The sequence below is a fragment of the Nelumbo lutea genome, chromosome 2 (assembly GCF_056320005.1).
Source record: "Nelumbo lutea isolate HS-2025 chromosome 2, American lotus-T2T, whole genome shotgun sequence".
NCBI lineage: Eukaryota > Viridiplantae > Streptophyta > Magnoliopsida > Proteales > Nelumbonaceae > Nelumbo > Nelumbo lutea.
The window spans coordinates 42516903-42543544 of record NC_142685.1 but is presented as its reverse complement, the minus strand read 5'-3'; the positions used below and the strand labels follow the sequence as shown (position 1 = coordinate 42543544).

Here is a 26642-nt window from a genome sequence, read left to right as displayed (position 1 = left end):
TGGCATCCATTCAACATTGCTATTTCCTTTCTTCCCCCACCTTCATCATACATCTATTGGCAATGGTAAACTACGAGCTGATCCAGTTGGATGCACCGGTGAATCTTCTCAGAATAAGGAATTAGCCTCTTTGGTTTGATTCAGGATGAGCTGAACTTGATTGCTGTAGAAACGATTATCTCAACTTGATATATAGCTGTTTCACAGGCTTTGCGATTAATCATTTTGCTCTAGAGAGATTGAATATATGTTTGGTTTCATTTATATCTATTGAGTAAACTTTTATTGGCGGTGCCACATAAGCACCCCATCAGCAAATCTGCCTCATTAATTGTATTTGTGTGTATCCACGTCTCTCCCCTCTCAGGAAATTTTATTTTGGAGTTTCCTGAAATGGGTAGATGTTTATTGGTATTTTGCTGACGTGGTGCCTAATGGCGCCTATGTATCATAAACCCCCTCATTAAATGTGTTTCTAAATTTTACGGTCACACAAGTACAAAAAATCTACTGAATAAACATAAAACAGAACCAAACACCCTCTAAATAATTGTGGCCATATACACTTTTTGGCTGGTGCAGAGCAAAATTATTGGTTCCACAGCCCGTGAAACAGCTATATATCAGGTCCAGCTAATCTGCTCTCCTAATTGCAGCTCATCCAGACTCGGTATTACTAGACTCGAGATCCACAACCGAATGGATTCTACCAAGCGATTGAATTATATTAGAGATGATATTTTTTAAGGTTTAATCCACAGATTGGCATTAATTGATAATCTTTAATTTCTTCACCACCCAAATGAATTAAACAGTCTCTTATTTATCCTTATATCCTTTGTTGTGAGAAACAACACTTCAAACAAGGGATTTAGTGCAATTTTATGAGAATCAATAACATTATGGGAGCATTCTACAGCATGAATTTTTCTATTTTTATTTGTTTTTGAAATCGTTACATCAGTAAAAAAACAAAAAAAAATATATATATATATATAAACATGTTCTTGAACTCTGTTTTTGTTTTCAAAGAGAAAACTAAAGTTGATTTTGTTTCGAAAAATAATACTTCTTTTTAGAACCAACAAAATGTTGATTTTTAAAACAAAACTAAATTTTCTAGTATAAAAATTATATGAATATTTATGAAACATGATATTGAATAATCACAAGCTAACACATTTCTCAAAACCATGTTCAAGAACATGTTTTTGGTTAATTTCAGTTTTGAAAACAAAAACCAAAAAACATGTTTCTTGTATTTTTATTTCAAGAAACAATTGATTTTCAAAAAAGTTGATTTAATTTGATTTATTTTTGAAATGAAGAACAAGAAAAACAATTCACATAGTAGAACACCCCTACCAATTTTATGAGAGTCATAAGTCATAACCCGAAGGATCCTGACGGTCCATGCTATTTTCAATTGAACCAAACCAACGCCAATTTGATGGCTCTATTTCTATCCAATCGGTAATTAATTAAGCACGCATTTGTTCTTTATACAGAGAGGAGATATATACAACCAGTCTGATGGTTATTTATATATATCCTGTCTCTATCCCACCTGGTCCAATTGCTGCTCAATCTACCATTACTCTTCATTTTCAAACCAAAAACAGAAATGAATTGATGATGACACATTAAATTCTTTAGTTGAAAAGATAAAAAAACCGAGCCCAGTATACGAGCTTCTAATTCTAACAACAGAGAGCATAAGAATATTACTCGTTCATCCTTTCTCTCTGTACCCAAGAAAAAGAAACAGACAGAGCATTGCGTGAGAATCAAAACAATCAGCTGAGCAATCAATTCAACGATGAGTACTTGAATCACATCAAACAAAATATTGGTATTAACAAGGCTGAATGAATCAGAGAGTAGAGTTTCCCGTTGTAGTCGTAGAGGAATGAATTCACCATGTAAAGACATGAATGGGGAGGGTCTACCAACTACTAAGGGCCGGGTAAATATTAATTAATCATACAAACAAAGCTGCAATTTTTTGTAGACATGAAATTGGCCATGGAGTATTGTATTGCATCTTCTAATTAATTACCTTCGACAAACTGTTACTGTTTTAAATTAAACGTCCACGGCCACGGCAGGGCACACAAGTAATATTAAATTAGTTATACAGACAAACTAAACACAAATTAAGAGCGTACGTCATCAGCAAGAAAGAGACACGTAACAATTCATTTCCTGAAGAAGACGAAATGCTTTATTCTTGTAATCAATCACCACTGGCCACTAAGCTAGATCGTTAATGCAGGTTGCTTAGGCGCTGAGACCTCTCCTCGCTCGTAAGTGTCGTAATTAACCAATTCAGAAAAAGTTACAAATAAACAATGCAGACACATTGGCTCTTGTTGTGGTTGCTAATAATGGCGGATATGGACTAGTTAAATGCGCAAGGCCACTTGTTTTAAGATGTTTAATGAAATGGGGTTTTGATGGGAAAATTAATTTAATAGGGGGAATTAGTGGAGTTCCTACACTGTATGACTGACGTGTTGGAAATGATTTTTGATGCATGAATAGATCGATCAACTTGTATATAAACACCACTAAAGCTTCTACATGGTTTCCACAAAGCCTTAGGCCCTTAGCTATAGCTTCTGTAGATTAATTCTACAATCTACAGGACGTACTTGTCTGGGTTGGTTTGGTTTTGGTGCAAGATGAAAGACCAAATGCCAATGCAGTCTCCTAGTCGTCTGTTCAGTAAGGCAAAGCCTTTCCTGGCTGTGATCTTCCTGCAGTTGGGCCTTGCAGGGATGGCTATCATAGCTAAGCTTGCTTTGGACGAGGGACTGAACCATTACACCTTTGTTGTTTACCGTAACTTTATAGCCACTTGTGTTATCAGCCCTTTGGCCATCACCCTGGAGAGGTCTCTCTATCTCTCTCTCTCTCTCTCTCTCTCTCTCTCTCTCTTTTCTCTATCTATCTATCTGTATCTCTCTATCTCTACAAACAATGTGCACCTAACTTCATTTACATTTTAACAGGAAAGTGAGGCCCAAGATGACGTTCACAATCTTTGCCAAGATAGCATTACTGGGCTTATTAGAGTAAGCTTCTGAAGCACAAAAATGAAAAATCAAGTTAACGTTTCATGCATGGCGATATATAGAATCTAATCCAGAACCAGCTAGCTATATATACCCTTCTAAGTTCTAACGACAAACTCTGTTTCTCCTCTACAGGCCGGTGATCGATCAAAACCTGTATTACTCAGGAATGAGAATTACGTCAGCCACATTTACAACTGCTATGTGCAATATTCTTCCTGCCTTAACCTTTTTGATGGCTTTCATTTGCAGGTTTTATCTATTCTCTTAATTTGCGCGCTTACCAATATCCCCTCCCTCCCCCTAATTCTCTAAACCCTAAACCCTAAACTTGGCATCTCGGTTGGTTAGAGATTTAATTAAACATGTATATCCATTCCATTTCCATCTACTGCAATATCAACCCGTATATATAAACCCGGGTTGGTTTGGGCTGACCACTTTTTCCAAGTAAAACAGGCCCAAGTTGGCCTGAGCCTGACATACATGTATCATGTGATACAAATAGGACATCTTTTTGAATTTCTATATATAGAACTTTGACATCACCTAGAGAGTCGACGGAATTAAAGAAATAATATATTATTAATTAAAGAAAAAATTGTGAATTCAGTTCACATTCACAAAGGGATGGATATTTATTAATAACAGGCTTGAGAAGGTGAAGATTAAGAAGGTGCGTAGCCAAGCCAAGGTAGTGGGAACTTTGGTGACAGTTGGAGGAGCGATGCTGATGACATTAATCAAAGGCCCCGTTATAAACCTGCCGTGGACGAAAGGAAGAGTTAACAATCATGGAAACCAAACAACTCCAATCCATCAAGATCCGATCAAAGGCTCTCTTATGATCGCAGCCGGTTGCTTCTGCTGGTCTTGTTTCATTATTTTGCAAGTAAGCAGCGTGGCGAGTCTAATTACATTGTTTCGTTCAGGCCACCACTCAGCACTCAGAACGCGTAATTAAATGATATGGTTATGACATATGACGGTGATTATATTCATTCATTCATTAATACCTTATCTACGTCATGTTTTTTTGTTGATGCAGGCTATCACACTGAGGGAATATCCGGCGGAGCTCACTCTCACAGCTTTGATATGCCTCATGGGAGCTGCAGAGGGTGCTGTGGTGGCGCTTGCGCTGCAGTGGGGAAAAAGCAGCATCTGGTCCATACACTGGGATGCCAAATTCCTAGCTGCTCTCTATGGTGTAAGTGAAACTCAAACCAACGCTCTTGATTTGATTGGACATTTTGTCATTAATTTGTAAGGCAATTAATCTTCCCATACGATATCAGTATCACCCACCACCCGCCAGGCCTCCATGATATAATTATAATCCGAGTTCCGAAGACAAACAACACATCTGCTGCGACCCCAATGAAATACAGACGCACCAGCGTAAGTTTTAAATACAGAACCCAGTGAAATGTGTTTGTATTTCAATTCAATGGGGGGTCCGGGTGACAGCAGATTTTTGTTCTCCATTGGTAGCGGAGGTTGCTGCGATAAGCTGACACAACTGACTGACGAGGTTCAGCGCTGCTGCATGGTTTCCTTCTTTATGGATATGCTTTTGAATAATCAATCCACGTCTTCATTTCAGAATTCAGACAAGAAATAGAAAACAAGTAATATACATAATTAATAATAATGGGATGATGACGATGAAGATCATCCTTGTGATCCTAAAGCAGTAAAGTAAAGCTTACTCTGATAGCAGTGATTTGTTTGATCGGTATATTAATTCGGTCTAATCTTTATTATATTATACATACAAAAACAAACGATGAACAATTAATAATCTGTGGGCCGGGTGGTTGCAGGGAATAGTGTGTTCGGGAGTTTCTTATTACATACAAGCAGTGATAATAAAGAAAAGAGGTCCGGTTTTCGTAACCGCTTTCAGTCCCTTATGCATGATAATAGTGGCCATTCTGGGCTCCTTCATCTTAGGGGAACAGATGTTTATGGGAAGGTACCTACTTGTATGTCAAACACCACATGATGATCATGATGACTCTAAATTTTAATTAATTTAGCCTTCGTCCTTCTTTTTAATTGATTAATGGATATATTGGTAATAAATAAAAAACAGTGTAATCGGAGCAATCGTCATAGTTGTTGGTCTGTACCTTGTTGTGTGGGGTAAAAGCAAGGATCACGTGCCCTCCTCCCCGGCGGACAACGAACTAATACCAGTAACACCAGTTGATGATAAGATCCAGATGAAGACCGGTTCGATCAACGATGGCGTCGATAAGGAGAATGAGAAACCGGATCATCATGAATTTGTGGCAATCGGCGTTTCAGCTGCATGAGATTAATTGATTAGTACTATCCTGATCATCGGTGATGAAGACTCATGAGTTGGTCGCATTCGCGGGGCAACACCTGAAGATGAGCCTCTGCAGTGCAGGTTACACCAATGTTCCAGACCATCCATCAAGTTTCATGATGTACGCATTATTTTTCCTTTTGTAATTTCCCTAAAAATCGTCATGGAGATGCAGAATCCAAGTTTGGCCTCTCCATCAAGTTTCATCATGTACGCATTACACCTTCAAACAATTTCTTTTCTTGCTTGAAATCTCTGTAGAAGTAGATGCTAGATAATGGTCCAACCATCCAATTTATGGCAAACTCTCAAAATATATCCAAGCTATTGGACAGGGGGAGGGATTTGGGATCATCCCATATATAGCTGATAGCAGTAGGATCGATCTATATCTACTTCCAACTCCTCAACCACCGAAAGGACCAGAGTAGACAGACCTCCTTAGGCGCTTATATCCCAAGTTAAGGGCAACAGAGTAGTTGGGTTGGGACCACATTCTACCAGACGAGAGTCAAAGGAGTCCGGATCTTCTACCAACCACCTATCAACAACAACAAATGAAGACCCGTGTCCCAATACATGCTTTCTCGTGTGTGTGTGTGTGACGTGTGAGAGAGAGAGTTAATGGGTCGGACAATTAGTCCATCCGTTAGCTCCTAAAACAAAATTTCTTCCATCCCCATTTTAATCTCCTCGGTGGGATCATTCTCACCGGCAATGGTGACAATAACAACGATCTTCTCTGTTTCCTTTTTTTTTTATTCCTCTGCTTCTCTCATCATTTCCCAGTACAGTAGTTGTGTTGGCTACAATTAGTCTAATAGCTTAAGATTAAAACATCTTCATCTGAGATTTGTTGATCGGATTTTATTTTCATAGAATATTTCAAGATTAGCAGGACCGTAGAAGCTCCAATTAGCTCTTTTTTTAATTGTTTAAAAAGTTGTCTTTGTTAAAAGATCAACATGGGGGCTTCACCCTTTCAATGGTTTTACTTTTACCTTTAAAAGTTCACGCGATAGGTGAAGATTTCTACCGCCGGTGGTGTGGGGCGGGAGGTTCACATACACCCAGGTGTGAATTGTTCACTTTTTTTTTTAACCACAGATGATCACCTCGTGCTTTATATTTTAAATTGGGACATTCCACTTCACGAGTAAAGGTAGTCGTAGTTGAGACAAGACAACGCCATTATAGGTGTATTGTTTGAGAGTAATGGCGCTCTTTTTTATTTTATTTCCTGAGTGGGTAACAGATAATACAGAGTTTTAGCAACTAACGGCTGTCCTGTCTAGCTTTTCCATACCGAAAGATTTCATGATCACCCACTGTTAAGACCTATATACATATATATCATCAGAAATCAAGATGGTTTCACAATTTTTATGCATGGATGGTGAATTGACAAACCTTTTATTTGGAATGGTAGTAGATACCTAGCTACTACACTTACCCAACCATAGAGAGGTTGCATTCGCAATCGTAATGCATCTACCAGTTCAAAACTTAAACTCCTTTAGAATAAAAAGCTCTTTGTCCAACCATATAGTTTATCTCCAAGCTGGAAGGGCTCGATGCAAACTGGAGCTCTTTTATTTGCTTAAACAACTGTAGCTTATCTCCAAGCTGAAAGGGCTCGATGCAAACTGGAGCTTGAGGTTTGATATACTACAATATTATGCATAAGGTCATGAAATTCTTTTCAGACACCTCGATCTTCTGGACCACATGGTCAATTACAAATTTACAATTATGTCCCTCTACCAGCCTCATCATACATCATACGCGGCAATGTATGGCACTTGCCAATTGATGAATTTCAGCATAATTTGAGTTTGAGTAGACAGGGTCATTTCCTCATGTAAGATGGTGGTTGTCCATGACAATCTAGATTCGCTGATCTTCCCAATTTACTTTGGTAAATGCGTAAGACTTTGTTCTGTTCAGTTTCTTCTTAATGAAAACGAATAATAACTTTAAGAAAGGGGTTGAGAACCACAAGGATACAAACAAAACATTATAGAAAGTTTTAACACCCATTACCCTGGTAATCTGGTGAACATTCCGATGAGAAGCCTAGCAAGATTTGTATCCTCCAATCTAAAGACCAAAACTTGACACAAGTTGAATAGCTAAAAAAAATTAATGATTCAACCATCAAACCTCTTCCAGTTCTTAACTTGAACCCTACTTATTTAATTTATCTTCCGATCCTGCTTGCAACTTCTGTTCTAAAAAACAACAGGTGTTGCAAGACAAACTAACCCAAGCATCCATGGAAGAAAAGGCAACAAATCCATTTTCATTGCCAAAGTAGAAACTATGCATAACATACTTCCAATTTCTTGAAAGAGGGGCAAGATCATGCAAGAATTCTTTTTAATTTCATTGAAAAACAAACCTTACACCATGAGGACATCAAGATGTTAGGCTAATTCTATGTTTGCATTAAAATAGTGAGATTCCTGTTTCTTTCTTCTTTTTTAGATCGGTAAACTAGTGAAGATCATATTATCCAAATCATTTCAATGTCCATACTGCTTGTACAAAACTACCAAAATGATGTATGCATCTATTTACAAAATGATAGGATTACCCTACCTTAAATATTTGCACAACATACACTAAAAGACTTCACTTTGAGATTGTTGTGCTTCGTCTTTTCCAAAGATGCGCTGCAGTTCACGTGTTGCTGCTTCAAATGATGCTGAAGGCAAGGAAAAATTACAGAAAAAGCATGTGAGAGCAAAGCATAAATACGTTCTTCACAAGAACAATTAAAAAAGATGACTAATTACTAAGCCTGTGCCTCAAAATAATGATAACTAACGGGGACAGCAATTTACGTAATAAATGACAAGATAAATGCCTTTAGTCTAATAATGTCATTAATCAGGAATTTCCACCACCTTTCCAAACACGGAAGGACTTTTGATTGATCGGTGAGCCTGTCACAGTTTGAATTGCGTCAAACAACATATTCTGTGGTGTGCTCCTTAGTTCTTGGACTATTCCATAAATAGTCTTCCCGTTATCAAAGAATATGTGGTTATTTGGATGTTTTGTTTTGCAACCAGCATGGCGCTCAAACTCATAAGCATTGAGTACCTGCATAACCATTTGATCCATAAAAACATGGCTGCTCAACATGACAAAGCGGCTTAAAAAAAAAACCCCTTGCCTATTGTACCACTTTGAAATGGAAACCACAATTACTTACCTTAGAGTAGTTACATGTCTGACAGCTGCACAAATATCCAGAGCCTTTTATAACACCACGGAGCTCCTTCTGGCATGTGTAGGAAATAACCAAACAAATTAAAATAGTGGCAAGTTACTGTGAACAAAATATACACTAGAACTAAGATTTACTCAGTTACCTCCCGTGACCAGGAAATATACTTCACAGGGACTCCATCAAGCATCCCAGTTGATAGCAAGCTTTTCACATTTGAAGGGAAGTTGTTTGGAGCTACCTTCTTTGACATTTTTAGCTCCATCTTATTCTTAGGAACCACTTCAGTTCCAGCAGATGCAACTTGGGAATTATTTGCAAGTACATCCACACTCGCATCAACCAATTCTTTTTCACCAATTGGCTCTGATGTTTGAACAGAAGATTGGCCCATTAACAAGTCATAGCTACTTATGAGCCTGCCGGAAGGGTTCGTCTCAGGTTCCAGATGAAAGCCAGTGAAAGATATTGTAGTGGATTCACCCTTACCGTACGGATGGCCCATTGAGATGATATTGCTGTCCCCCTTGTTGAAGATGTGGCCCATTGTCATGGTGCTGTCAGCTCCTTTGTTGTAGATGTGTCCCATTGATATGGTATTTTCATCAGCTTTATTGTAGGTCTGACTCATTGATATGGTATTTTCATCCCCCTTATTGTAGGTCTGACTCATTGATATGGTATTTTCATCCCCCTTATTGTAGGTATGGCTCATTGATATGGTATTATTGTCTCCTTTATTATAGGCATGACCCATTGATATGGTATTGTCATCCCTCCTATCATAGGCCTGAGTATGACCAATTGATATAGTATTGTCATCTCTCTTGTCATATGCATGACCCATTGGCATCATATTGCCATCCCTCTTATCATAAGTTTGACTCATTGATATCATATTGTTGTCTCCCCTATTGTATATGTGTCCCATTGACACCGATATGCCATTATCAGAATCCTTGACTTGATTAATTTTAACTTTTCTAATACCACCATAGCTGAGGCATGAGGCAGGATCTTCCATTGTATGAGAAATAGATAAACCGACAGAAGGATCATTTCCAAATTGGTCCTCAAAAACCTTTCTTCCCATATTCAAGTGCCCCGTATTCACAGATGGAATGTTGTTAACACCAAAGTTGATAGTCCTCTCTGGCTCTGATCCAAATAACCGATCACTAAATTGGCCTGACACTGACTGGAAACTTGAAACATTCTCCCATGGAGAGAAATTCACATTTGAAATCCCTGAAATTGGCTTACTGTTCGAAGCGTCCATTGCTTGCTTCTTGTTGGGAAACAGTTCAGGTTCAGTAGGATCTACAAACCATTGATGAGCACGTTTTGGTTCGATCCTGGAAGAATTGTCATATGATATCTCACCATCATTTAAACACACAGGACCTTTTGCCATCCATAATCCCTTGCTCTGGAAAGACTGCAACAAAATATTAGTTAAGAAAAGATCCCCAACAGATAAGCCACTTGATCATGCAGCATGGCTAAATTAAACAGGATGATCAAAACATAATGATGTAGTCAGGTATTAAAATCCATAACAAAGTGACTTCATATCCACCCACCATGCCCTTCAACCAAAGTAAATAAACAACAATAAAGATAAAATACCAATCATCCATCTGGAGGGTAAAGCTTACTCAAAGCATTGAAGAAGCTAAGATCAACCATAATTTTCTTGAAACCTAATCAAACATAATTAACAATCCAGATGACAAATTCAAAGAAAGAATACAAATCATCTGATTCAAGAACCACCTTGAGAATAAAAATTCCTGCCAAGAGGAAAAGGCCATTCCTATGATGCCCCGATACAGATACCAACAAGGACAAAGTCACAGATATGTGGATTGGGAAAATGAGGATACGACTCTCCATTTATCCAAAATATTTTCCATTTTGGCTTTCAATTTCCATTTTACCCCTTTTTAATCAAATAAGGGAACAATATAAGGCAGCCTAAAAGAATCCAATGTGATCTGCATTAACTTTGGTTTTCGGAGTCACTCCAGTATGCAGTATTAGAAACCCTCTTCACTGAGGACACTGGCAACAACTGCAGGCTAGGCTCACCTCTTTGCATTGGTCTCATTGTGATAAAACAGTAAAATTCCTGACCATTATAGGACCGAAAAAGCACTTAACAAAGTTACCCAACAAAACAGTCAATTCTTCAATATCATTCCAGCCTAGAGAAAAGCTCAGTGTGAAGGGTTGGAGCATTAATTGATTAAGCACGAATTCCTGCAGCTGTGAGCTATCTGATATATAAGGCTGGATCAGAAACACCTTCCACAAGTTAAATGAAGAATTTGTATTTCGAAGATTGACATCTATGCTGCTCTGACACTTCTAAATTAATAAAATAGTTGTCAGAAATATGGCTGATTCCAAGACTCAATTCCTCATTGTCCAACATTCTTAAATTCTCATCCTAATTTTCTTTTCTTACAGCAACCAGTTGTACAGTGGGTTTTGCCAGTTGAATGTAAAATTATAAATACAATGACATTACCTTTTCCGGGGGTGGGGGTGGGAGAGAATGTTTTGAAGAGGCAGAGATAATATTCAATTAAATTAGGCCTCCATCTACAAGTATAGCAAGAGATTCAGAAGATATCCCACTTTTAAATTCAACCAAACTCAACCTTTCATCACTATGTACCCATGTCTAGAAATTTACATCTCTATGGAGGATAGTATTTTGCGGTCAAGGTCCATTCTGCCTTTCACACATAACTAAAGATTCTTCTGATAGCCCCAGTGGCAGAAGTAATATTCAAGCAGATATATCCTTGTGGAATCATATTCAACTCAACTAAGAGAGCCATAACCAGACTTCTTCCAGGAACACGTGATACCAAAAGAGATTATAGGACTCAAATACCTTCACGAACTACAATCCCATTGATTTCTTGTTCCGTCAAAAGCATGGATGAAAGAAAAAGGAAAAAATAATCAATAAAATGGATGGAATAAAAGGAAATAACGGGGCAAAAGGTAAAAATGCACTTATATAACAGTCCTCATTTGATGGATGAAGATGTACAGTTGTAAAAGTCTCCCTTCCACAACAGAAATAAAATCCCCTTCCTCCCCAAAATACATTCTCTTAAGTCCAATTCCATCAGTTAGTAATTTCACTGACCTAAAGTCCTTAAGTAATGAGATTTCAGGTGGTATTAGATGCCCCATTTCTTTGACAATGTTCTGAACGATAAACATCCCTCAGTATGAATATTATGACTTTCTCCCTATTTCCAATAAGTTGAAAAATCTAGTTACTGGATAAACCCATGCAAAGGTATTGGCACCATTAAAGCTTACAACAAATAAACTCAAAACATGGATGAGATCCATAGTGAACTTAAAATTAACTCCATTGGCCTTTGACCTTGCCATCATGTTAAAACCCTGTTTCCAAACTGCAGTCCATAGAATTCAATTACCATAACAAGAGAATAGAACCTTTACTCATTATACTTATGCACTACGAAGCTAAGTGACCAAAATGAGTGATCTTATGAGTACAAACAAGAACAGAGAGATTGGTAGGAAAAATGGAAAGTTACATAAAAAACAATTGGCAGGACTCCTTTTCTTTATTTAATATATTCCTTGTGCAGAATGAATCCATGGTGATCTCCCCTTGATGAACCAACATTCTTAATACAAGGGCTACCCAAATCCACAGATTACATCTTGATCTAACAAACCACTCATGGAATTGAGAATACTCAAAGATAATAACTCCAGTCCACCCAATTATTCTTAGTTGCACATGATGTCAACTACCATATTCCTTGTGTGGGGCTCTGTGCTCATAGATTCTTTGAGGACAAAACGGCAAGATGTACACCCATAAAAGCTTCGAGTAAAGTAAGAGTAGCTTAGCTGATCTGACTTTTGATGGACACTTTTTTTGATATTGTAAGGAAGTGTGTCAAAACATACTGCATGGAAGTTTCAAGATATACTTAATAAAATTAACATTTAGTGTGCAAAATGATATAGCTTAGTAAATCATACAATAAAAAAAAAAAACTCTAAATGTTAAGATTTTAATTATATTTGGCAAAAGTATATATTAAAAATGACAAAAAAACTAAATATAAAAGCATGATATATGCAGATTATATGGCATATATGGCTTAACCTTATTAGGAAATTGAGAGTCGTAACCCCATTTTCCATTTCCGTTTCCATGCTACTATCCATATCTGGGGTATCATAGCTAACAAAATGGGTTCCAACAAAAGGAAATTGCTCAAACATATGCCTGTGTATTGATCAACAAAACCCAACATCTATAGACGCCTGCAACACCTAAGAGAATGTAATGGCAATCCTACAGATTAAAGCCACGGTTGAAGCCAACATCCCTTCATAACACATTTACCCCTCCCCTACGAGTTCCATCCAAATTACGTACTCATGGTCATGAACAAGAAAATAGGAATAGAAAAAAAAGGTGTCAATTCAATTTAGAATACTATTACAATTGGGAGTAGAAAAAAAAAATTAGACTACAAACATTACGCATTCCACACATAAAGAGAGACAGCAGTAAGCGGTTCATATAAGATTTCCAACGGAAATGACTATCACATGAACCTTAACAAAAGCACCATCTCAACCTTAGCCACTAAGTACAAACTCCCTCAAGCTAGTAGCTCCATATTAAACACCATACTTACGACTACAAAACAACATTTCTAAGCAAGAAAGCTGCAATTCAGGCATACCATTTTCACCCCTTTGCTTCGATGTGTAACTGCAAGCTTTCTAAAGCACGATCAAATAGAGTTCTGAACACTGTGCTTCCCTTCTCCCGCCTAGGAAGAAATATGAGTAAACACGAACCCTTGCGTCTGTACAATCGCTTTTCCTGGACGACCAAGCGAAACCCAAACTTCGTTCCAGCAGTTTATGGGCTTCTTCTAGTATGGATTATGCATCAATGACGCATGCACGGCCTGATACCTGCTCCAACCTTTAACAGAAAGCATCTTCGAGAAGAAGATCGGAGGTTGTTCTCGTTAAGACCACTCTCGAAACTAGAGAATTGATCGAATAGTGTCCGATCTTCTTCTCTACTGTCTCTCCATCACCTGTAAAAGCCGAATCTTAAATGTAAATTCCCCTATCCGGTTTCAACTTGTTTAACTTCATGACAGTGAGTTCAAAAGGTTTATCTGATCATAGAAAGACCATAGAAGAATTATAGAGAATAAGTTTGTAGTTTTTCTTCCCAATAAAATAGCAAAGAATAGTGATGCCCTAACCCTAATCCTAGGGGAACTGAGATTCAAAGGCGAGAGATTTTCAAAGAATCGTACCTTCGACACAAGGCGGGTAATTTGAACGAGTGGTTGATCTCCGGTTGGAGATTGAAGAACTTTTCCGGCAGCTCTTCACCGGCAAAAATTGAATCGGAGTGAGTTCTCTTTAGACGCGAGATGGAAATAATGGATGGTGGGTTTTGCTTCTGAGGAAAAGATATAAGATAGTGCCCTACACACAACAACAATTAGCGGTTTCTCATCTTCACCGTAAACGTGGACATGATATCACTTCATCGAGACCATTCATTAGGCGTGAACATCTTGCATGGCACATAACATTAAGCAACAACCCCAATCATCACGCTGATTCCACACATCAAACGGTTAGACTGTGGTTGAATTCTCATGCTGGAAATGAGTGGCAAAGAATAAGGCTATATGGTTTGTCTTTATATACAAGGATGTATATTCGACGAGACCCTAAAGCTGGAAACAAAGAATTAGGATCTCCAACCCACAAGTATACACACCCCACGTCCAGATTGTAAAACAAACGGGATCAAATCAGATATTAGCTAAATTCCAATAATGATCCTGTTTACAAAAAAAAAAAAAAAAAAAACTAAATATAATTCACGAATGTTCAAATCTTATCCATTGGAACTTGGAAGGGTTCGACAATGATGCCGAAAAGACATGGTTAAGGTTGTGTTTAAAAAAGTTTCGGGTACGTGCCTCTAAAATCCAAAAGCATAAAGACCGAAAGAGTGTTGTGACTTATGATGCTTCTAAAATAGTTCTTATCAGTTATCACATTCGAAACACTTTTTACCTCAATCTTGTTTTTCACAATTCAAAATCCAATCCAAATAGAGCCTAAATTATTGAGTCTAACCTATCTGTAACCATAAAATATTCAAATCAACTCTATTAACGAATACAATATTAATTCTATATAAATATAAGTAATGTTTAAATATTATCAGATCGGATCAAAGGTAGATCCATATTAATTCAAATGTATTGAGTGGTTCTATCTTCGGGGTTCATTGATGCAGCAAAAAATGAATTGCATGTGCATGATTTAAAGTATGTCAACTACTAGTAATTAAGTATGCACATGCTTTGTACATAATAATTATAGATGTTGATATTGAAAGTAATAATGTATCAAAAAATTATATTAATACGTACTTTTTTTTATTTTTTAGTTTTATTATTAATAGTATGCATATTGCAAAATTTAAATCTGATTACATAAAACACCTCATCCAAATATCATTGGATTGAGTTGTGAAGCTTCAAGTATCATTGATAGGCTTATCTATTTGGATAGATTCTTCTTTTGGTAATGTTTTATCTTTTTTTTTGTTCATTTATCAAATAAGTATAAGATTTAAATAGAGAGAGTTGAATGAGATGAATGATGTTATTTGATCCAAGGTGTGTTAAGCCGAATATACAATAGATAGTCCTGCCAATTGGACGAGGTCAAAGTGGAAAAGACAAGGTTGTGCACGGTAGTCTGCAAGCACAGAGAAAATTAGAGGCTCGGGGAATTTATCCCTGGGTAGGCACTTTGACACCCGAGTCAGTAATGAAGTGAGAGAGAGATTGGTTGGGCCGAATAGGTAGAGAGCTGGTCCAAGCTGAGGAGAGTAATGCGTGTTGGATCTCAAAGAGCTTACTTTGAGGGGGAGATGCCTTTATATAGATTGAACACTCGTGTTGTAGTCAAATGAGGTCCGTGGGGTTATCGGGATGAGGTCACCCACCAAAGTTATCAGAAGGTCCCACTCTCCCTGGCGAGCCACGTCCCCTTGTCCGTGAGAAACTTTGCTTCCTCGTGAGGCCTCTTCGTGACACGATTGTGGTGACATGTGTTGGCGTGGTTCACAATCACTAGCCACAGAGGCAAATCATGTGGCAGTTTTGGCCAGTTAAGACGTCACCAAAACAGTGAAAAAGTAGTAGTATGGGTGTTAATGGACTGGTTTTGAACTAGACCCTATCCAGTCCAAAATCAATTTGGACGGATTGGATGGACCAACAAGACATATTGGATTGGACCAATCCGGTCCAAAATATTTATTAGATTGGATTGGACCTGGTCCGTCCATAATAAATTTATTTTGGATTGGGTTGGATTGGATTAAGCCAATATCTAGTCCATTGATATAAGATAAGAATATAGGTGTCAATGGAGCATGTTTGGGTTGAAACCAATATAAATTAAAACGAATTTGGACTGATTGGACAATCCAAATACTAAAATGGATTGGTCCAAAATTATTATTGAATTGGATTGGACATGGTCCAATTATAAGGGGCTCATGTTGGATTGGATCGGATTGGACAAAATCCAATCCAATTGACACCCCTAAGTACTAGTTCAATTTACAATTTAAACCTCACAATTAAATATGGACTAAATTCAAAATTGAGTATTTTAGTTAAAGGAATGTTTCATAATATTATTCATATTTTTAATAGTATTGTAAATATAGAATTATAAATGTGTTCAAATTTTTCTATAATTCTTTTTTGTATTTATATGTGTAAAAATAAATTTGATATGCCACACTTACTTCTTGTTTAATATGATAGTTATATGATATTATACATGTGTCCGAATGTTCTTTTGAAAATTTTATGTATTTTTTTTCATGTTGTATTTTTATGTTTTATTAATTTTTATTTATTTATTTATTTATGGCATTAAATGCTAACAAATTTGATCCAAAAGTTGAATAATTGATCTTTGCCAAATAGTAAAATAATTTCATTTTTGCTCAGTTCTAAATTATGTATTTAATTTTCATTATCAATAAAAATAATTCTTGTTTATTACACTTATTTTTTAATTTCATTGATAAAAAATATCCTAAATGTGTCTAATTTTTTCTATATTTTATAATTTTTTATATTTATTTCTATTTTACAAATTTTATTAACTAATTATGACTATATAGATTGATCAATTTGATTCAGATGGTTGAATTTCTTAGCCACCACTTTGATAAATAATGGCTTTTTATCGAGTTAGTTTTCAAATATACAAGTTTATATTGTTAAAAATATTGGCATAGCTCTAATTAGTATCATTTATTAGTGAAAAATAACTTAATGTAGGATTTAATAAGAGAAAATGAGAGTTAATACTTTAAGTTATAAAACTTAGTGAGAGAGGATTAAATGAGGTGAAATGTAATAATTGAATTTACATTTTAAACCCTACAATTAGAGATGGACTAAATAGACAAATATGAGCATTTTAGTAGCCCTTAAAGTTGACATTAAAGCTACAATAAAATGACTTTTATATCATTTCTCAATAATGAAATAAGGGGTAATTTTAGTCTAAAAAAACTTTCACTCTGCATTCCCAATTTTATATATAGTATAGATATAGATGAAATGTGTGCAAAGGTTTTATATTAGTATGTATGTATGTATGCTAAAGAATTTTTATAAAGGTAGTTTCAATGGAGATACGTGGTGGGTAAGGTTGAAAATATTAATATTGCAAATACTATTTAGAATCGATTTTAATATATTTTTACTCCATGTGGTTAAATCCATAACCATAACCACAATAGGAGTGTATTGATACTTGGAATCTTGTGTGTTTTTTTTAAGTTTTTTTTTTTTTTTGTATGTTTAAAGCTAGAAACCATTCATTATGTAAAAAGCCTAAAAAATGGTGTTTGAAAGAGTTGTTGATAATCGATATGATATAATATGGGACATATTGTATATATTGAAAAATAATAGAAAAAAAATAGACATAAATAAGAAATCAATATAAATTTCTATCAATACTTTAAAAACTTAAGCCCCATGTTATTTTAACAGGGGTAGTCTATGTTCTGCATATCAATAGGAAGGAGTGATTATTAGGGCTGTTCATGGGTCGGGTTGGGTTGGTTTACTGAGGTTTTTCCAACCGACCCGACTTGGTCGGGCTACCTGAGATGGAAACCAAAATCGATCCAGTGTTAAGCAAAACCGACCTAGTCGGTTTGAGTTGGGTTGGGTTGGTTTCGGCTCTAAGTACATCCATGCCCCCCATAGCCACCTAGTTTTCTGAAAATATATTTAAAACTGAAATATGTATTTTAGAAAATATATATAAACAAAAATATACATACAAATATATTGAAATATATATTTTCAGATATTTCAGTTTTTAGTTAAGTAGGAACTAAGTTGGTTCGATTCATGAAAACCGAAACCGACCCAAACCATCGGTTTATGAATTTGTACAACCCGAAACCGACCGATGCTGATGAAAACCCGACCGACTCTTGTTGGGTCGGTCCAAGTTGATTGGTTTGGTCAAGTTGGACCTTCTTATGAACAGCCCTAGTGAGTATGATGAAAGGAGAGTTAACAAGGAAATCAGTTATTTAATGCACTAATACAATAATGTGGGGAAGTTGACAATACAATATGTATCAGCATTTCAAACATGAACCAACGCAAAGTTGAACAACCCTGAAAATCTATTGTTCTAGATCGTTAACAAAATGTAACATTAATTGCATGTGTTTGAAAATCTATATTCCATGTTCCACATACGAAGTATTGAACCACACCTATCTCAAATATTTAAGTGATTACAAAACCAGGTAGGTTGCCCTAAAGATAATTGGAAAGGGTTCTTGAGAAGAAGAATTGATAGGATCAATCGTCGTGTGATTTTATGTAAACCCCATAACCATACATTATTCTTTTCTTTTATTTATTTAGCTTATAGTCTTTCAGGTTTGAATAGATCAAATTAACTTCATTTATATAAATATAAACGGAGGTTCAACCAATTCGGAGACAAAACATCAAACACAACTTGAGAACACTGCCCGAAAGATCCAACCAGGGCAGTTGAACAAAATCGAACCCTGCTCTTGGAGACCGTGGCCTGGGCAAAACCATTACATAATCTGCCTGTATAAACAAAAGAGAATTCCAAGCCAAGATTAATATCACAAATATCCTTGAAAAGTATCTGAAATCTGAAATCTTGTTGTTTGCACATCTGATAAGGCGATGACAATCTGAATCCAAGATCACCTTCCTAAAGCCAGTGTTTAGCTAACAACAGTCCTTGACGAATTACAATAGTTTCTGCTGGGATGGCCCAAAAGGCTGTACACGGACCAAACCAAGCAACGACACACCTTCCCTTGCCAATCTCTGGTCACCAAGTCAAAACTAGCTTTATTTGCACCCAAAAATACTCCATCTAAGTTTGTGCTAAACACACCAAAGCGTAGTGAGGCTGCCAAAAAGAAGAAATACTAGAGATGCTAGAGTTACTTGGCGATGAACCTATGGACTATGGCATCAAACTCTATATCGACCGATATAATCACATGGATCTTTGAAGTGACTTTGAATGACCACCTCAACTACTCATTTTTATTTTGAAGCCTTACAACTACTGATCATTGACTACCTGAAGAAAATTTGGTTGTTTGCAAGGGAACAGGACAACTCTTTTACAATTATATATATATATATATATATATATATATATATATATATATATGTTGTTAATTCAGTATTTTATAAATGCTATTTTGAAGCCTAATATTTTAAATATTTGAGAAAATAGTAATCAGCAATTTGCAAACTGTTTTCATAAGACAAATATATAAAAGTCTGAATATTCCTCATGAATTGATTTTTGCAAAAAAAAAAAAAACTATGCTTCCAAAATGACAAGATTTTGGATGGGCTTTGACCAATCAAATCCTTTTGAAAGAAAAAAAAAATCACAAACTAATGCCCCATCATAAGTTACAATGCATATAATGCATCTTGTTTTATAGATTATTCTATTTTATAAATTTTAAAAGTTTTGTACAACTTGAAACAATAATATATAAAAGAAATTATAAAATATGAGAAAGATATTATACCATAAGTGGGGTTTGGGACAATATATTCGCATTCACTCCCCAATCTTCAACGTGTGAATCAAGTATGAGGCTTGCATATCCTCAGGCTTATGATTTAAAATTCTTTTTTATTTTGGTAGGGGTGGATAAAAAACAAATTAAGCTACGTATGGTACAGATTACAAGGCTTTGGAGTTGAGATTTTCTGCCAATAAAACACATTCTAACCCTCTGTTAACTTGATTTAACACGTACCCCACATCCACATCTCACTACAAGTGTAATGCATTGTTCTGTTGTCAGCCTAACTTGCGAAGGTGGACTGCTCCAGATTTTGATGAATGGGTAAAAAGAATGATCAGGACCTGGAGACGGTCCCTATGCAGCAGCTTGCATGGTGCTCCCTCGTTAATAGCAGAAGCTCTTCGGCTTGCACCCTATTTATGCACGATGATGACATGCTAGCCAGCAATGTCGACGGAGAAATAATATTGCTGCGGCTTGCGGCGTGTACGGCTGTTCCGGTTGAAGTACTGACCCTGTTGTTGTTGTTGTTGCTAGCCACGTTACGTTGCACAGAGAACAATGAATAAACGGGCCTGTGATCCGAGAACCTTGATTCCCCTCTCATGTACCACATCTGCTTCACTCCTTCCCCTTTCCATAGTATCCGGTCGCACCTATGCAAACAAAAGTATTACTTAGTTGTAATTTCTCTCATCCAAATTCGAAATTTCTCCCAAAATGCAATATATACATGAACTATATACCACTCCGAACCTGGTGGAAACATGGCTAATGGATCGCTACTACATATATACTTGGCAGTCACTTTTGTGCCATTTATCTTTATCTTCAACGCATAAGATTAGATTATTAAAAATAACTATGGCACAAATTGGTCATGTACCAATTAATGTTATTTCGTACTGAAAGATAGGGATCGGATTCAGTGTGTATAACGCAGCAGGTTATGTCAAAGCATGAGTGGTCGACAAAACTAAATGGAGCGGAACAAGCAAAAAACAGAGGGAGGGGGTTAAAGGTTAAAACATATATAAACCATACCAGGCAGGCGTGCGCCTCTTTTGTTTTGATGATTTAGAATTAGAGGTGTGGAGAACGTAATCGTCAGAATCGGCGATGTATTTGTAGGTCGGAGCGAAATATATCACCCCTTCTTCCCACCCTTTAAACACTCGACCCGATCGTTGCTCTATCCTCAGCTGCAACCCCCACCCAATACGCACAGATCAGTCAACCAAAGAGCAAAAATTAAAGCGACAAAAAATATAAGACAAACTAGACCACATCTCCCGTTTCTATTTGAAAAGGGTGTGTTACTCAAACAAACTAGACCACATTGGTCACAGACTGAATCACGGAAATATACAGAGCAACGGATTCGGCTTTCACGCTCCAAACTAATTAACCAAGTAAAGGAATCTCTGTTAAATGTTAATCTGATTAGAAGTAGGAATTTAAAACCCACCCGCCTTCCGGCTTCCTGAGTTGTCAACTAGTATAGACTGTAGCTAGGATATGCTGCGTAATGCATCAATTTTAATTAAGGGGAAATTATCTCACCTGGTCTTTCTCCAGGAGGGCTTGCCAGTCGTTCTTCTTCAAAAGCTGGTATGTGTCGTCATCCTCACAGGTCGAAGCGAGACGATAATTTAAATCACCAAGCCAAATAATCTTACTGCATGCACATTAGAAATTAAGCCAATAATAAATGTCCATCCAATCCATCATCGACCACAAGCAGATTATATATACGACAGTCAAACGGTGAACTGATGAGCGGGGGTAGGATGAATAAAAAAGAACCTACTCATGGCCTAATATGTTATCAGGAGAGGATGACGAGGACACCTCCCGTCCACCACGGTCTCTGTTGGATTGAGGAAATCTCGTTCTCTTCAGTATTTCCACAACGTCTGAATTTCTTCGCACCTCATCCCCTTCTTTTTCGCCTGAGGTCAGGTGCGTGCAAACAAAACAGAATGTTGTTTGGTGTAGTGTCATACTTATAGATATGGAGCCCTACAAGTAAAATAAGCAAATACCCATATTACCATGTTGCGTGCTACCTTCACCCACCGCCACCTAGGCACCTACCTACCTACTACAAAGTCTACAATTGGGTAGGGTGTTGGGTGCGAGCAAACTGGGTCGACCGGTCGAGATATGTGTGTCTGTGTTTTGAATGGCAAACCCAGATGTGGTTCTTCAATTACGACAGATCGATCGCATTTACATTCTCTGGTTTTCTGAAATTCTTTTGAACAAAAGAAAACTCTAATTCCAAATTTTAGATTGTTAAGTCCACTAACCTTATTTCCGAGATATCCCATGATGCCCCTTCCAACGCAAGAAACCTTCAAATTACTAATGCATCGGCTGAGATCAGAGCGCACCCATACGCACAGGAAGATACCCACCATCTGTTTGCTTGCAGCCAAGCAGTATTGGCTCCGCATTTGACTGCAAAATCCTCCTGGTAGGCAGAGCAAGTCTTCCTCGCCTGAATTCGAAGTTTGAAATGAACTGCAAATCCTTTCAAAATCCTCTGTATCCAGTTCATCCTCCATCGAAAGAAGATCCGAGAAACTAATTCTGGGTTTTTGCTTCACGTTGAAGTGGTCAAAGTCTAGCTGGGCATTGGAGCACCCTTTACAATTTGCGTCAGTGGTGTCCTCCGTATTGTTTCGGTCAACTTCTTGGTCTTTGTCGCTATCGTTCAAAGCTCTACGAATCAGCGATAGCCACTTCGTAGCGGGACCGTTGTCTTCAGCACCAAGTACATTTCCTGCATTTAAAGGGACGATTTCCTGGAACCTGATTTTATACGGCAGATATCAGTACATCTTAGCAGAAATTACGGAAATGCCAATACTGGAAGCACATTGGCCGGCCAAACGGTAGCAGGGGTTGGCACTGCGACGAGAACAGTGTGAACCAAACGGCCATTTCGTTAGAACTTGGTAACTGGCACAGAAGAGTCCGAGACAGAGACTCGAGTCTCATTAGAATGTAGAAACCAATAAAGTCTCAAGGATTTTTGGGTCCAAATTTAGTCTAATCCTCTAGTCAAGATTGAAAATTTCACATATCGGTGGGTAGAAGCAAACAAGATAAAAAGATTCATCAATCAATTGAGATTTGTCGAATGCCCAAAACCTACAAAAACAGGAAGGTTCTCTTCCCTACCCTTTCCCAACGTCCTTATAATTTAAAAACAAAGAGGAGCAAAAAAGGAGGAGGGAGGTTTGTATATAGAAAGTGAGTTAGGTTGAATGGTGAAGGAGATTACCCGAGTACATATATGTCAGATGGAGCAGGTGTCCGTAGCCAGTCCGTTAGGTTCAAGCGCTCGTCTGGTGATTTCCCTCCTACGTTCCAAGTGCCAACGAACATCCTAGTCCATCCAAAATCACAAATTAAGATGAAATAGAAATTCATAAATAAATAAAACCACAGAACTTTTCCTTTAATATGACCAAATTTTCCTTCACTTAAAAATTATGTCATTTGAAATGGGCTACTTTACTCATTTTAGGGAATGAGCTTTATTCGAGTCACCATTGGAAAATAATTGGAACAGCTTCAAATTTCCTTTTCTTTTATGTTTTCAGTTTCCATTTTTTTTTTTTCAGAAAGCCCGTAAAGGTAGAAAATTAAAAATAATAATAAAAAGAAGCAGCAGTAAAGAAGGAAAGTCAAAATGTCAAATAGTAGTATACTTATATGATTGGATACCTCAGGTCTAGAGTATCAGCGATAACTGGACCTTCCGGTTCGAATCTCGACCCTTTCGGATTCTCTGCAGTCTCCATCGCCCACCCTACAAATCGTGAGTAATCATCCAATTCCTATGACGATTCATACACACTCAATTTTGACTTCCGTCCACATGCCACATGTGACGGCACCCCTCAACCATCCAATTAACTGGTCCCGCAAATGTGATCATGGGCCGGCTAATACCATCCAATCCATCCATTGAAAACAGGGTGGGGCTCTCTCCTTTGCCATGAATTGGGCCATCAACCGGGGTCGGGTCCTGATCCATGGGCTCTCACGTGGACGGGGATTGCTGACAGAGGACACAAGTTTAACACTACCTTGGAAGCCGCATGGCAGGAAAATATATCGCTCATCGTCAGAGCAGCTTTTCCTTCTTTCTCTCGTGCCCACTGCCCCTGCATTCCAAGAAAACACCATCCAAAAATTTTTAAATCCGATACGAAATAACATACATAGATAGGTAGAGATCAGAATTCAGAAACCCGATATGATATTCAGCTCATTAATATTACCTCTTGTGGCATAATCTGAATGAAACTCGCCGGCTCTGCTCTTGATGTTCAACCACTTTCTTACGACCATTTTCGGCCAAGAAGACTGCGGGAAACCTCTGGGTTTGAGTTCTCAAATTCTGAATCAATAATAATTTCAAACAAGAAAAGAAAGAAAGTAATAGAGTAGTCCGGGTTAGCTAGTATTGTGGAATATTAAATTGCTCACCTTCGTGTGATTCTTGTGACACCCTGTTCTCATTGCTATACCTTTGGATCATTCAGGGGCAAGAATCCAGCACAACAACGCCGACTGGCCGTCGATATCCTTTAATGTTGAAGAAGTACAAAGGTCTCTCTGCTTTTTGTTTTACAATTATAAATATTAAAAAGAGGTAGAAGAAAAAAAAACGACCGATTTCAATTTTGCAGCTACTTCGAACAGAAACTATTACGTAGCTTTCTTTAATGAAGTCTAACTACCAGATTAAGTAAAAAGGAATACCAAATTGAAAGAGAAATGAAAACAGTTCCATAAAATCGTAAAAGGAAAGAACAAAGCCGGGATTTAAAAAATAAAAAGAAAAAACATTAGCTTTTCGTTTAATAATAATAACATACGTATGCCAGAGACAGAGAAAGAAGAATAAAGGAACAACAGACTGGAAGGTGAAGAATAAAGGAGGAAAGAAGAAATGAAAAAAATCTTGGGAGCTTTGTAGCTTTAGGTGGATAGAATCGGCCTAGTGATATAGTTACATTAAAAGAGAAAGATTCTTCCTTTTGAAAAAAGTTATTGTATAACCTGTAAATTACAAGGCAATTTTTTTTGGTAGCTAAGGAAAATTGAAAGAAGAAATTTGATAAATAATTAATAGAAAAGCATGTTGTTTTGGACGGGAGAAAAACTTGCAAACCTACTGGAGATGTTGGAGAGCTTGTTAAAGAATCAATAGATTGTTAATTTGGGCATTCAATATACCAGAAACTCTACAACCGAGAAAAACAGAACAAGACGATCAGAAACTATCAGAGAAACTCAAGTACTGTAATTTTCTTCGATGGCTCCAAAAATCCAAAATGTAAACAGAAACAGAGGACAAGAAATTTTACCGACGAAATAGAATAGCAAAAAAACAAATGTTTTCTTTATTCCAAGAAACAGTTCAACAGAGCGTCCAAATCTAAGCAGAAAAAGGAAGCACCAGAACCAAGATCTCAGTGATAGCACGTTTAACGAAGAGGAACTCTTACATAGAAAACGAAAAAACAAATCGAATGACACAATTTTGCGGTCCGTGACTTATTACAACATTGCTTGCAAAGCTCAGAAAACGAGAAAAATAATAGAAAATCCACTGAAGAAAATCGAAAGACAGCAAAATCCGGTAAAAACTAAAAAGTGGTGATTTTTCTGGCTGCAAAAGCGGGTGAGAAACGCTTACAGCAGTCGCAGAAGTACAAACAGCGTTTTGCTAGTGGCGGAGAGGAGACCAAGCCACTGCCATGGAAAAATAAAAGCAGCGCCTATTTTTCCTCGTTCTATTTGGTTCAGTCATCAGTGAGAGAATTTTCAATATTGCGTCGGTATTCCCTTTCTTGTATGCTTGTTTGTTGTTAGTGTGGCGGAGAAGAGATCAAGAGAATGGCAGAACGGACAGGCGGAGCGGCTGGGAGATGTCCCTGGGAAAAGCAAAAACCCAAAAAGGATCTCGTCTTTCTACACCTTGATGAGAATTTGAGTCTGGAGTATGGAGTATGGACTCGAACAGAGTTGAAGGAGGGGGACAGAGAAAAAATCCCGAATGGCTTATGGCCTTATTATACACTCTTACACAGACGACGACGACCGAGTGAGCGAGGAGTGCAGGCGTGGTGGGTTCAGTTCTGCAAGGATGGGATGGTGCGTTGGGCTGTTGAGGCATGGCCGCGTGGGTTCCGTCCCTACTCGCCCTACTACGTTTATAACCTGGTTCCCACTTCTAGGGTCTCGTTTGTTGCGTTTTAACTTTCAAGCCCTGGGCGTCAAATCAATCATTCACATAAGTTTGACTCTGCACAAAGAGTGATCTGGGGCCTCTGGCTCGACGGAATGGAACAATGCAACGGGACTCGACAAATGACCAATCACAGTGAGGAGTGGACACACAAGCAAATGAAGAAATGAATAGTGGGATTGGAGACTCCCTCAAACCTGGCATCAGCTAAAAGCCAAAAACCTAATAACTCGATGCAAGGTAAACACCGTTTTGTTACAAGTGACTCTTTCACCGAGCCAGAAAGCACCTTCCAAGCGCCCATAGGCGTGCCTTCATGCATCATGTATCTATCTTGTGAAAGAAGATTGTGAATGCCATTATTATGATTATTTAGTATGACTTTTTACTTTTTTGATAAAACTTTTTTGTCATTCTCCCAAAAGCTTAACGTACTGTTTGAGGGAAGGTAGATAGTTGAGTGAGTTATAAGCGTGTAAACGTTAAGC

General features: G+C 37.4%; 3 protein-coding genes and 1 long non-coding RNA gene across 9 annotated transcripts; 2 read left to right on the top strand and 2 right to left on the bottom strand.

Moving 5' to 3' along the window:
- Window positions 1-2376: 2376 nt before the first annotated feature.
- LOC148870166 (WAT1-related protein At2g39510-like) lies at window positions 2377-5667 on the top strand. 2 transcript variants are annotated; one of them, XM_088969557.1, is made up of 7 exons: window positions 2377-2896; window positions 3015-3077; window positions 3213-3329; window positions 3729-3969; window positions 4126-4287; window positions 4904-5055; window positions 5176-5667. In XM_088969557.1, exons 1-7 carry the CDS (start codon window positions 2685-2687, stop codon window positions 5396-5398), a joined length of 1170 nt encoding a protein of 389 aa, XP_088825683.1. In that variant the 5' UTR covers window positions 2377-2684; the 3' UTR covers window positions 5399-5667. The 2 variants fall into 2 exon arrangements, with proteins under 2 accessions (XP_088825683.1, XP_088825684.1); XM_088969558.1 differs by having other exon boundaries at window positions 2425-2896; window positions 4904-5065.
- Window positions 4376-4824, top strand: LOC148870167 (uncharacterized). The gene is made up of 2 exons (XR_016107183.1): window positions 4376-4478; window positions 4572-4824. It is a non-coding gene; the product is annotated as an uncharacterized LOC148870167 (long non-coding RNA).
- A 2113-nt stretch (window positions 5668-7780) lies between the features above and the next one.
- Window positions 7781-14376, bottom strand: LOC148870165 (uncharacterized). Of its 2 annotated transcripts, none has more exons than XM_088969555.1 (6): window positions 14008-14376; window positions 13414-13779; window positions 8796-10088; window positions 8636-8704; window positions 8325-8523; window positions 7781-8122 (listed from the first exon to the last, which is right to left on the bottom strand). In XM_088969555.1, exons 2-6 carry the CDS (start codon window positions 13414-13416, stop codon window positions 8040-8042), a joined length of 1647 nt encoding a protein of 548 aa, XP_088825681.1. In that variant the 5' UTR covers window positions 13417-13779; window positions 14008-14376; the 3' UTR covers window positions 7781-8039. The 2 variants fall into 2 exon arrangements, with proteins under 2 accessions (XP_088825681.1, XP_088825682.1); XM_088969556.1 differs by having other exon boundaries at window positions 13414-13863; window positions 14008-14147.
- A 5377-nt stretch (window positions 14377-19753) lies between these two features.
- Window positions 19754-26008, bottom strand: LOC148870164 (type I inositol polyphosphate 5-phosphatase 8-like). 4 transcript variants are annotated; one of them, XM_088967968.1, is made up of 11 exons: window positions 25603-26008; window positions 24387-24515; window positions 24179-24263; window positions 23984-24061; window positions 23619-23682; window positions 23173-23277; window positions 22193-22697; window positions 21691-21902; window positions 21444-21558; window positions 20925-21082; window positions 19754-20536 (listed from the first exon to the last, which is right to left on the bottom strand). In XM_088967968.1, exons 2-11 carry the CDS (start codon window positions 24417-24419, stop codon window positions 20215-20217), a joined length of 1677 nt encoding a protein of 558 aa, XP_088824094.1. In that variant the 5' UTR covers window positions 24420-24515; window positions 25603-26008; the 3' UTR covers window positions 19754-20214. The 4 variants fall into 4 exon arrangements, with proteins under 4 accessions (XP_088824094.1, XP_088824092.1, XP_088824093.1 ...); XM_088967966.1 differs by having other exon boundaries at window positions 23619-23703; window positions 25603-25946; XM_088967967.1 differs by having other exon boundaries at window positions 23619-23703; window positions 24387-24518; window positions 25603-25731.
- Between the last annotated feature and the right edge of the window lie 634 nt (window positions 26009-26642).

Excerpts from the sequence above, each read along its gene's own strand:
- LOC148870164 (XM_088967966.1), bottom strand. The coding sequence starts at position 24,419 with ATGAGAACAGGGTGTCACAAGAATCACACGAAG. Across the intron at positions 22,698-23,172 it reads TCTGACATATATGTACTCGG|GTTCCAGGAAATCGTCCCTT; the intron begins GTAATCTCCTTC and ends GTATAAAATCAG. Across the intron at positions 21,083-21,443 it reads CCCTCCTGGAGAAAGACCAG|CTGAGGATAGAGCAACGATC; the intron begins GTGAGATAATTT and ends TGGGGGTTGCAG.
- LOC148870166 (XM_088969557.1), top strand. The coding sequence starts at position 2,685 with ATGAAAGACCAAATGCCAATGCAGTCTCCTAGTCGTCTGTTCAGTAAG. Across the intron at positions 3,078-3,212 it reads GCATTACTGGGCTTATTAGA|GCCGGTGATCGATCAAAACC; the intron begins GTAAGCTTCTGA and ends TCTCCTCTACAG. Across the intron at positions 4,288-4,903 it reads TCCTAGCTGCTCTCTATGGT|GGAATAGTGTGTTCGGGAGT; the intron begins GTAAGTGAAACT and ends GGGTGGTTGCAG.
- LOC148870165 (XM_088969555.1), bottom strand. Across the intron at positions 8,705-8,795 it reads ATATTTCCTGGTCACGGGAG|AAGGAGCTCCGTGGTGTTAT; the intron begins GTAACTGAGTAA and ends TACACATGCCAG. Across the intron at positions 8,123-8,324 it reads GTCCTTCCGTGTTTGGAAAG|CATCATTTGAAGCAGCAACA; the intron begins GTGGTGGAAATT and ends CCTTGCCTTCAG.